Source organism: Chelonia mydas, chromosome 6, assembly GCF_015237465.2.
Source record: "Chelonia mydas isolate rCheMyd1 chromosome 6, rCheMyd1.pri.v2, whole genome shotgun sequence".
Taxonomy (NCBI): Eukaryota; Metazoa; Chordata; order Testudines; family Cheloniidae; genus Chelonia; species Chelonia mydas.
Window position 1 is genome coordinate 62,001,459 of NC_051246.2, and position 12,234 is coordinate 62,013,692.

Consider the following 12,234-nt stretch of genomic DNA (forward strand, 5'->3'; position numbering starts at 1 on the left):
TTTTACGATATATAAAATGACTATATATATCATGATATATAAAATGACTCTCTCTATATAAAGTCATTTTTATGGTATGAGATGTACCAAACATTGGAAGGAAAATACTTAGTATTGTCGTACAGGACCAGAGCATGCCTTAGGTCAGGAGTGGGAAAACTACAGCCCGGGGCCGCATCCGGCCCTCCAGACGTTTTAATCCGGCCTTTGAGCTCCCGCCGGAGAGCAGGGTCTGGGACTTGCCCCACTCTGGCGCTCCAGCCAGGGAGCAGGCTTGGGGGCTTTCCCTGCTCTGCGCGGCTCCTGGAAGCAGCGGCATGTCCCCCCTCTAGCTCCTATGTGCAGGGGCGGCCAGGGGGCTCCGCATGCTGCCCCCACCCCAAGTGCTGCCCCCGCAGCTCCCAGTGTCCGGGAACCACGGCCAATGGGAGCTGCAGGGGCAGTGTGCGGTTGCCTGGCCGCGCCTCTGCGTAGGAGCCCCCCCCCCGGAGGGGGACATGCCGCTGCTTCTGGGAGCCACTTGAGGTAAGCGCCGCCTGGAACCTGCACCCCTTGCCCCCTCCCACGCCCCAACCCCTGTCCAGGTCCTGATCCCTATTCTGTCCTCGAACCCCTCGGTCCCAGCCCGGAACACCCTCCTGCACCCCCAGCTGGAGCCCGCACCCCCTCCTGCACCCCACCCCCCAATTTTGTGAGCATTCCTGGCCTGCCATACAATTTCCATACCCAGATGTGGCCCTTGGGCCAAAAAGTTTGCCCACCCCTGCCTTAGGTCCTTTGTGTCTAAAACCATTAGGTGCTCACTCTTGCCATTTTTATCCTATATATATCTTAAAATTTTAAAAATTTTCAACAGTATTTAATAAGCTCCATATTATCAGTTCTAAACGGTCAGAAATTATATTAAATAATAAAGTTCAATAAAATTACACATTCCCAGAAAGATATTGACAAATTGGAGGAAATTTAAGGAGAACAAAAATGATCGGGTCTGAAGGAAGTGATTTAACCTTTCCTCCTAGAAGAGCACAATATTTATAATGTGGCTAAGCAACATTTTACTCTTAAAATATTTGTAGATGGTTAACAGCAAAGATAAAATATTATTTTGTATTATTAGTATTTAGCATTAGCATTATTTGGTATGTTACACAGAGCTATAACAGAATTCTTGCTGACTGTGAGATACATATTAGTCTGTGAATAGTCTTCCAAGAGAATTTATGGAAGTGCCATTAAAATGAGAGTAGAAATGTGCAGTACAGAACAATTCTGCACTGGGCTACAAGGGATGGACTGTCTTTGGGCTTGCTTATGGGATATGTTACTCTGCACCAGAGGGTTGTAAATCCTAGTGTACCATTAGTGTGTTGTTTACTAACTGGACTTGTGGACACTGCTGGCACCCACTAAACATTCCGTAGTGTGTGTTAAGGTAGTCCTGTGAAGAACTACACTAACATGCACTAGGGAGCTTTTCATATGTGCCAGCAGTGTCCACACAACCAGTAAGTCCATGACATGCTCATGTGAACTAAAATTTACACCCACTGATGTGGACTAATGCATCATGTAGACAAGCCCTTATCTAATCTAATAGGTCTTTCCATCTCTGTCTGCTATAATTGTATTAGACAAGTATTCTCTGAATTCTTTTAGAAAATTAGGGTAAATTCACAACCTGAATCAAGTAGAATCCTCCTACTAATATATTAGCACCCCTCTCTGACTCTGGGAAGAGTAGAATAATACACATACTAGTCCCATGATTTTTTGCATTTACAACCCCTGGGTGTAGAAGGATCATGACAGCAGCATACTAATTCCTGGATTCATATTTCCTACCTGTAGTAAAATCATGCATAAGCCCACCAGGGCTGGGATCCATACTTTCTACTTCTGTGTGCAGAAGGATACACATACTAATTCCACAATTTTAAATGTTGAGCTTTAGAGTCACCAGTTTCTTACCCATTATCTGCATGGTAATAGCAACCTTATCATTCATGTTTTCTATCTGAACTTCCACTTCATATGTCCCTGAATGGTGATGCTCAGCCTTTCGAATGAACAGGATAGTGTCTGTGGTGCTGTTCCGAATTCCCACCTCTTTGGCGTCTAGTGTTTGACCATCTTTTGTCCAAGTGATTTTGGGTCGAGGTTTACCCTGCAGGAAGAAAAGAGCATGCTTATTCTCTGGACAACAACAGATTTGCTTTTTTCAGGGTCTCTTTTTTTTTTTTTTTTGGTCTATAAAAATAGAAGAATTAATTTCAGGTGCTGTACTGATAGATGAACATATGATTCTTTGTCTGCTTCTCCATTTCCTGGCCCCTCCAGATATTTCTCTTCCATCCTCATGGGTCAATAGCATGTTCTAACTGGGCAATGTAGATATAACACCCCCATTTTAACATAAGTCATTCTGGGAACAAACACTGACAAAAGACTGAAGTTGCCTTCTCCTCTGAGATTAATTAGGAGACCTAGCTATCTCAATGCCCCTTTTCTTTGGAAGATAAGGAAATTGAGAGCACGTGGAAGATTAACAACAGAAACCTCATGTGTTTTCTGTTGAGGCTGTTACTCCAGCTACTGTTCCTCCCACCAGTCCCTGACTCCCTTCTCCAGTTGCTTTCAAGGCCTTTCAGAAGCTCTTGTCCAGAACTGCAGCGTCCTTGGATCTAGAATTTCGGTAGTGCAGGACAAATCACATAAACTGATATATTTCGCTCCAAACAGTCAGGCACAGTGGCTGTGCCCATAAATGAAGACATTCTGGAGCCAATAAAATATCTATAACCTACACTTCCATTAATACCAGCCACTTCCAAGATAGCTGATATTTAGCTCCTCAAAAGTGCTTTGGGTCCTTTTTTTCAATCGTACGTTGGGGTTCCTATTGTTTCAGCAGCCTAAGAAACATCCAAACAATTTGGCCCTCAAAAGTACATCGCTAGAACTTCTGGGCAGGAACCCTTATTCATTAGGCACCTTACAATCCACTGTACTACCACATTTGCTGGTTAACTGATTTATTCAACTGGGACAAACTAGTCTCCTCTTCTTGATCAGCTGCTTGAGGACACCAGAAATGAGGCAAAAAAAGTCTCACAAAGTCTCACTCTGTCAAGTTGTCTGAAGTGGCTCAAGAACGTGCATGCCCTCTCATGGCAGTCTGTCAAGAACAAGGGCACAAACCCCCAACTGGTTGTGCGTTCTATAATTAGATTTCACCAATGAAATATCAGGTGTGAACTCCTCAAGCACTATACCAGACTTAGCATGGAGTCAGACAATTGTCTTAAGCACTGTGGTCTATCTTGCCATCCAGGAAAGCCTGCCTTTGTGATACATGATCCCTTACACCAAAAATCACATCAATATTCAGGTTACTCCCAGTCTCAAAGGACCAGTCACTTACCCCAGGTCAATTGTACCTCATATCTCAAACCAAAGACAATGCTTGTAGCCAATCCTATAATACACTAACTACACATTTATTAACTAGGAAAAAGAAATGAGTTATTTACAAGGTTAAAGCAAGTAAATATACACATACTAATGAATTACAGTGTTGGGTTTTAAAAGGTATAGAAGCTGCTGTAATATGCAAGCTCTATATGTCTTTTAGGGCTAACCCAAGCTAAACAGCTTGGGGATCGCTTGTTTAAGCTTAGAAATACTGCCCTCTCAATTCCAAGCAGTATAGTGATGCAGTTCCTTCTGGTCAGGGATATTTATTCTCTTCCCCCAGAGTTCAACGTGTGACGGAATGCAGGTTTGTGCATGTCTCCTCTTTGTGGGTGTGGGGGGGAACAATCAACAATCATTCCCTGATGTTCCACAATCATTTCTCTGGTGTCCGCATGCCTTCTTTTTTTGGGCAGGAGATGATAACTCTCATGGTAAACTAGTATTTCACACATGGTAATGCTTCTCTCCTGACTGGGGAGGGGGGTTCCAGCTTCATAGCAAACATTTTAATAGTTACAAAGCAAACACTTGTATATTACCTTATAATATGGAATACAGATATTATAAGTGATATTCGTGAATGCAGCAACAAGCACAAGCATTTCATAAAGACCAAACACTAAACACATTCTTAGAAACTTAACATCTATTTTAAAAACGCTAACACACTAGTTTCCAGCTATGCATCTGTAAGTGTTCAGTGAGGTTTAAGGGCATTGGCATGAGCTGGCACCTGGTCTGCCAACATCACATACTCCCTTCAGGCAGCAATGAATGCCTCTGACAAGCTGCCCTCTCATTTGCCATTGCGGTAACTATGCAAAGATCCTCTGAGCTACAGTCCTCCAGACTTCTCAAGATGCTGCAGAAGCACCAGCGAGGAGTTGTGCTTCGAAGGTCCTGAGGTCTTTAAATCAAGATGATTCTCTGCTTACTCTGAGAGACTCAAGAGCATCCTTTAGGTTTTCTTTGCCACTACAAGGAAGTTCTCTTTTAGATACAAGTACCTTCAGGCAAAGGTCTGGCCAGAATTTATACTAAAACACCCGCTGAGCCACCTGGAAAGTAACCACACTATTCTAGGAACAGGATCTTTACTCTGTCCTCTGGATCATTAGTTGTTGCATTAGAATGTAAGCAGTAAGTTTGATGGTCAATTTGAGAGCCTTGGACTAGACCATTTTACAGATCTCTTCCATTTTCTCCCACATTTTGCAATGCCTTATTTCTTCCTGCCATGGAATAGAATCACCTCAGACCAGTGGATTCTCAAAGTACCAGACAAGGTTTCTTCATCCTATTCCAGTCATAGCTGCCTCCCTCCCTCTTCGTCCCATTTCAGGGACCCTTCTGAGGATAAACTTGAAAGAAGAAGTGGTCTCTTCCCTTCAACTGGGAGCCATAGAAGAAGTTTAAAACAATTTAAATGAAAAGGATTCTATTCCTGTTAGTTTCTGATTCTCAAAAGGAAGGGAGGATTAAGTCTTATCCTGGATTTTAGGCATCTGGTATACTTTTTTACTCATCTTAAGTTCTTACTGTCCATCCTCCCCTACCTAGATATGCAGGAGTAGTTCACTGCTCTCAGTTTAAAGGACACATATTTCCACACTATCATCTATCTGTTTCATAGGAAGTACCTCCGTTTCATAGACTCAACAGTAGCAATATTGGATCTTTCCATTTGGTCATATCACAGCTCCAGAGGTCTTCACCAAATGCTCAACAGTAATTACAGTCCATTTCAGAAGAGCGGGAATCCACATGTATCCCTGCTGATTCAAGGCAAATCCTTTCAGGATGCTTCATCAGTTCAGGAAATTGTTCCAGTTTCTGGGTCTCTGAGATTACCAAAATCAACACTCATTCTTTCTGAAATATTGGAGTTCAGAGGCACGGCCTTAAATTCCAACCTAGCCAGCGGATCAGCCTGAATATCATCTACAATACTCAAATATGCCCATAATAAGACAGATATAGCATCCTAAGGCTCCTGGGTCATATGGCTTCATGCACCTATGTGTCCACTCTGCTCCCCCACAAAGGGTGACTAAAGAGGGACTGGTTTCAGAGTAGCAGCCATGTTAGTCTGTATCCACAAAAAGAAAAGGAGTACTTGTGGCACCTTAGAGACTAACAGATTTATTTGAGCATAAGCTTTTGTGAGCTACAACTCACTTCTTTGGATACATGCAGTGGAAAATACAGTGGGGAGATTTTATATACATGGAGAACATGAAACAATGCGTGTTACCATACGCAGTGTAACGAGAGTGATCAGGTAAGGTGAGCTATTACCAGCAGGAGAGAATAAAAACCTTTTGTAGTGATAATCAAGGTGGGCCATTTCCAGCAGTTGACAAGAACGAGTGAGGAACAGTAGGGGGGCGGGAAATAAACATGGGGACATAGTTTACTTTGTGTAATGACACATCCACTCCCAGTCTTTATTCAAGCCTAAGTTAATGGTGTCCAGGTTGCAAATTAATTCCAATTCAGCAGTCTCTCGTTGGAGTCTGTTTTTGAAGTTTTTTGTTGAAGAATTGCCACTTTTAGGTCTGTAATCAAGTGACCAGAGAGATTGAAGTGTTCTCTGACTGGTTTTTGAATGTTATAATTCTTGACATCTGATTTGTGTCCATTTATTCTTTTACGTAGAGACTATCCAGTTTGACCAATGTACATGGCAGAGGGGAATTGCTGGCACATGATGGCATATATCACATTGGTAGTCTGGTTGATGTGATTAGGCCCTGTGGTGGTGTCCCCTGAATAGATATGTGGACACAATTGGCAACAGGCTTTGTTGCAAGGATAGGTTCCTGGGTTAGTGTTTTTGTTGTATGGTATGTGGTTGCTGGTGAGTATTTGCTTCAGGTTGGGGGCTGTCTGTAAGCAAGGACTGGCCTGTCTCCCAAGATCTGTGAGAGTGATGGGTCGTCCTTCAGGATAGGTTGTAGATCCTTGATGATGCGTTGGAGAGGTTTTAGTTGGGACAAACCAGAGATGGTATGCAAAGTGTCCCATTTCAATCACTAGTGCTGCAGAAGGAAGGGGTGTCAGTTGCCTTCACCCAAATGTGCGGTGTTTATCCATGATATTTAAGGCACAAAGAATCCTCTCTACACTTAAAAGTTCTGGAGCTCAGAGCAATCCAGTTTAACTTGCAAATCTTTCTTTCCTCAGTTGAATTTTATCACTCTCAAGATCTTCACATATAATACCACTGCCATGTATTATGTCGACTGGCAAGGTGGGGACTTATATAAAGAAACTTATAACTTTAAGGGAAAAAATTACCTTTTGGACTGAAATTATTATTTACCAAAACATTTAGGGCCAGGTCCTTGGCTGGTTTTCCAACCTGTTTGCAAAATGGAATAGCTCAAAGGGATTAGAGGAGGCAGAAGATCTGTCCCTAAATTTTTTCAGTAACGAAGAGCCATGAGAAATTTTAGCAGCTTTTTCTGAAAGTTATATCTAGCTCAAAATAGAAACTTACTATGAAAGTGCCCTCTTAGTCATAAATGTAGCTTAGCAATTGCTGTAGTTATAGTATGGTTGAGTAGGCACTTTTCTATAACCCCTTATTTAAGATGCTGTAGTAACTAATGAAATAGGGCAAATGTTTGCACTGTTGGTTTTCATATCCCGATACTCTTATTTATAGACTGTGAAAAGCATGAACCCGTAGAAAGCATGTTCCTAATTCATATCTCGGAGGATTGGATTTCTGTAATGAGCAATATCTAATCTTGGAGGGAACAGTGAGAGGCAGAGTAGGTGGATGGCACACCAGAAGAGCCTCAGGGGCTTTACTGAAGGGAGATAGAGAAGTGATTTTTTCTAACAATGTTTTTTAGAAACTAATATTTACAGATATATGATGGGCAGGAAGGCAGTTAAGGAATACCTTGAGTCCCCAATAATAGCACATAATACTACTTCTAGTACCTGTCTATTTAATTTTGGAATAAAAGTGTACAAACCTCCTCCTCTTGGCAGGATGTCCCACAAGATTACAGCGCTCTATAAAAAAGGCGTGGTCTACTAATTACTTGGCTTTTGCCCTACTGTAGCACTTTTCATCTAAGGATTTCAAATTTCTTTACAAACATTATTCAGCCTAATAATACCCTTATAAGGTAGCTGAATAGTAGAATTCCCATGTTACAGATGGGTAGGGCTGCGATTCTGTCTGGACATCACAGAAGTCACGGATTCCATGACTTTCTACAACCTCTGTGACTTCCGCAGCTACAGCAACTGGTGCGGCTGACCCCAGGGCCACCAGAGCAGCTGGCCCCAGGGACTGCTCAAGCAATAGCAGTCCTGGAGGCAGCTGGAGCAGCAGCCCGGGGAGTGCCCAAGCAAGGACGATCCCAGAGGTGGTCAGAGCAGCAGATCCAGGGGCGGTTCTGGAGGATATTGGGAGAGCAGTCCCCACGGGCCTCGGACACCCCCCCTCGCCCCACGGCAGACAGTCCCCACTGCTGAAGCAGGCCCCCCCGCCCCCCGAGCAAAGGGGTCTAAGAGCAGAGATTTAGTAATGGGTATTTATAGTAAAAGTAATGGACAGGTCACTGGCCGTGAATTTTTGTTTATTGCCTGTGACCTGTCCATGACTTTTACTAAAAATATCCATGACTAAATCTTAGCCTTACAGATGGAGCCATAGAGAATAAGTGATTTTGACAAGGTCAGAGACTCAGTCACAGGAATAGAACACAGGATTCTGACTTACAGTGCCATCAGACAGTGCTCCTCAATTCCTGATTGTGTCTTCTATTCACAGAGGTTTAGCATTAATTCAGAGGCTTGTCTATGTACTCCAGATCTCTTTTTGTATTTTGAATACTGCAGTCTTATCTTCTGAAGTGCCTCTTCTTTAGCAAGTACAGTCCTAATTTTTTTAGCCTACCTGAAGAAGCTAAACCTCTCAATCTTTATTTTTATTTTCCTTTTGTTGTTTTTTGTTTAGAAAAGGTGATAAAAATTGGATATTGTAGTCTAAATATGATTTAATAAGTTCCTTCAGAGCTTTTACCTTAGTGAGAGCTATAGTTAAGGTTACAAATCAACATTCATTAAACTTGTTTTCACTTACAACTTTATGAAGAATTCTTTTGAGTTGAAATTTTCCACTCTTGGTTTCAGACCAAAAAAAATGTTTTGTGGAAAACTCCTTCAGCTGTTGAGTTATCACAGCAGCAAAATTATATCTTTTTTCAATTTAAAAATGTTTTAAAGATTTAACAGTAACTCAACTGTGTCAGTAACAGTAACTCAAAATTGTCTGCCCTATAAAATGTTGCATTCTATATGTGGCTAGACATGGGGTGGGATCTGAGTTACTACAGAGAATTCGTCCTGGGTATCTGGCTGGTGAAACTTACCCATTTGCTCAGGGTTCAGCTGATCGCCATATTTGGGGTCGGGAAGGAATTTTCCTCCAGGGCAGATTGGAAGAGGCCCTGGGGGGTTTTCGCCTTCCTCTGTAACATGGGGCACGGGTCACTGGCTGGAGGATTCTCTGCACCTTGAAGTCTTTAAACCATGATTTGAGGACTTCAATAGCTCAGACATAGGTGAGAGGTTTATTGCAGGAGTGGGTGGGTGAGATTCTGTGGCCTGCATTGTACAGGAGGTCAGACTAGATGATCATAATGGTCCCTTCTGACCTTAATATCTATGAATCTATGAATCAGTGAAAAAATACTTTAGAAAGTTTAGGGGTGAGGGACTTGAGAAAGAATAATGGTAAGCATTTAATTTCATGGTAGCGGTGTTAAGCATGCAGTTCAGACATAAGACATAAACTCCGTATGTCTCAACTTCACACATGACATATCACAGTTGCTTCAAATTTCTGACTTTCCACTGCTCATTGAAACGGTACATCCCCATGCATATAAACCCCTTTGTATAACCTGGAAACCACAAGCCACAACACATGCAAACTGTACTTTATATAGATTCCACTCATCTGTACATACACTACTCCCACTTCCCATCCATCCTCAACATATGCACTTTATAAGTACTGTATATACACATTCTTTCCCTTACTGAAATGATATTTTGCGTATCTCTAACTCCATCCATCTGAGATTTCAAAATGCTTTACAAACCTTAATGAATTAATCTCCACAAACACCCACACCTGACACTAAAGGTGTATCATTTTCTTCATTTTCTAGATGAGGAAAATGAGAAACATCAAATTATTTGCCTAAGGTCACACAGAATGTCAGTGTCAAATTCAGAAATAGAATCTGCAAGTTCTAACTTCCAGTCCTATGCCTCAGTCAGAAGACCATCCTTCTTTGTATATGCTCATCCTGACATAAATTCACATACAGAAATATATGTTCTTTGGCATATGTGATTACTGTGATTGCTTATACAATTGCAGCAAGTGCACGCACAGATAACCAGTAAGTGATTTAACTGCCTAGTTAATTATACACTCTGTATAATTTCAAGTGCATGCACACAGTAACTGTATGTAGTTGCACACATGCAGTTTTGAAAATCTGCCATGCAATTTTTCACACTTTGAATACATGCCCAACAAAGCACTGACATTCATATCTGCCTCATGCATACAGATTACACTTCTAATGAACACGTAGACACCGTACATGTGTGTAAACTCTGAACACCTCTCTCTGCAGGCTTATTTGCACAGAGATGCATAAACAAACATACTCTGTTAATGAGTATCCTAGCCACATTGTATACATAGATGCCATAAAAGCCACTATTTTCTTCCTTTACACTCTTTTCAAGGTGCATGCAAGAGGAGAAGTAAGATACACCCCTTTCCAGGGGTGTAGCTCTCCCCTCCCAAGGAAGAAGGAAGCAGGGAAGAAAGTCACAATTCCTTCGGAATGCTTCTGAGGTAGCACAGATACATGCAGCCTCACATTCAGCTGAGCCTAAAGGCTTGGCTCTTCCCCCTGTTGATTATTTTTATATCAGTGTGAATGATGACAATTATTTGTATGAAATAAACTTTTGATGATTGAAATTTATGTAGATTTTTTTCCTTCCTAAGATGTTTTTGAGTACTTATCTTTTTTAATTAAATGTAATAAACATGATTGATTTTTGTTGTCTTTTTTCTTTAATATTTTGTCCTTAATGTGAAATGTTAAAAATACTATTGTATATTATTTATTACAACTGGAGCATGTAGTGAAAGCTATAGGTAAGGTGGACTAAGCATTTCCATTATAACCCCCCATTTTTAGTTGCTTGTCACTTTCTGAAGTTTTCACATTTGCATTGAGAATTTGATTTTAAATGGTTCATTTGTTTTTCAGTAAGAGGAAGGAGGGAAACAATCTTAACCCATTGTTGTACCTCAGCAGCAGGGTTTAGAAATGTGAAGTTTGGCAAGCAAGTCCTTAAGGAAGTGCAATATTTTAATTTGATTTGGCCAGGTTATTTATTTATTTCTATTTAAATTATAAAAAGATGCCTATACAAAGCTCTGGCACATAATTAATACTATCAAAAAGGGTTATAAGGAGTTAAAAATCTTACTTTGGACATGTGCCATTTTTTCTGATAAAGGGTGCCGTGCATGTGCAATTTGGATTGTAGTAAAAGCCATCAAACTGAGGACATGAAATAAGACAGCACTGCCTCATTATATAATTTCTTTAAATTTGCGCTCACAACTTTAACTCTATTGCCTGGCGTTATAGTACATCTTTAATTGCATGAGCATAAGCTGGTATCTTGTCTTATTCATTGTGCGGATTGTACAATGTATTGTGAATGACGCAGGGCAGGAACACTCCATTTTAAATAACTTATCAGAACAAAAACTAACAGGAGGGACATACATAAAATTATTATTTGTCAACAACAAAAAATCCTTTGTGTTAAAATATATTTAAACATAATTGAATTTGAACTATATATCTTAAATACATAAAGCCAGTTCTGGCTCATTGTTATTTTGATTCTCTCCATTAGATCATTGGACCCTTCTTTGCTATTCACTGCTTGCTATCTGATCTGTGAACAGAGGGCCAAATTCTGCTCAGTTACACTGATGTAAATCGGGAGTAAATCCATTGATTCCAGTGGATGTACTCCAGACTTACACTATTGTAAACAAACTGAATTTGGTCTAGTGTGAGGACTGGCCTAACTTGCTGCATATCTCCTCTTTATTTACTGTAAACTATCCAACCATATAGGGCTACTATCAGATTTGATTCTAGGTTAAAGGTCACACGAGCCCATCATTTTTAGGAACCAGTGGCCAGCCAGCAGGGGAGCTTGGGTAAGGAAAAAATAATCTGTTAGATAAGCAACTAAAGAGACCCATGTCAAAACTGAATCAATCACATACCTGGAAGGGAATCACAATGTTGATTGTCTCTCCTACTTTCTTCACCAGAGTCTGCCGTAGATAGCGAGGCAGCCAGAATTTGGGACGTTCTGTTGATAAAGACAGATGTCATATTTGGTTATTTGAAATGTTAGGAAAATGAAGGAAAAACACCAATGGAGACAGCGTTTATACCTAAGACTGGGAATCAATACAAAGTGCTTGTGAGCATGAGAAAATCAGAATGAATGCTACTCATACAGTTGGGAAAACTGATAATTTCCTGTGCATATTCATCTGTAACAGCAACTCTTGCCCTTGTTTCTGTACTTATGCAGGCTCAATTGCTAGCAGGACTAGTGCATTTCCTCTGAATGAAGGAAGATTCTGGAGGTTTCTGCATAGTA

General features: G+C 40.9%; 1 protein-coding gene across 3 annotated transcripts in view; it reads right to left on the bottom strand.

Annotated features, from left to right (window-relative positions):
• MYBPC3 (myosin binding protein C3) overlaps nucleotides 1-12,234 on the bottom strand; it is a 141,196-nt gene that overhangs the window by 18,021 nt on the left and 110,941 nt on the right. For all 3 annotated transcript variants that reach the window (XM_037900227.1, XM_037900226.1, XM_037900228.1), the window contains 2 exons: nucleotides 11,849-11,937; nucleotides 1,972-2,167 (listed from right to left, as the gene is read on the bottom strand). In XM_037900227.1, coding sequence (XP_037756155.1) covers nucleotides 1,972-2,167; nucleotides 11,849-11,937 — 285 coding nt within the window. The remainder of the gene's footprint in view (nucleotides 1-1,971; nucleotides 2,168-11,848; nucleotides 11,938-12,234) is intronic.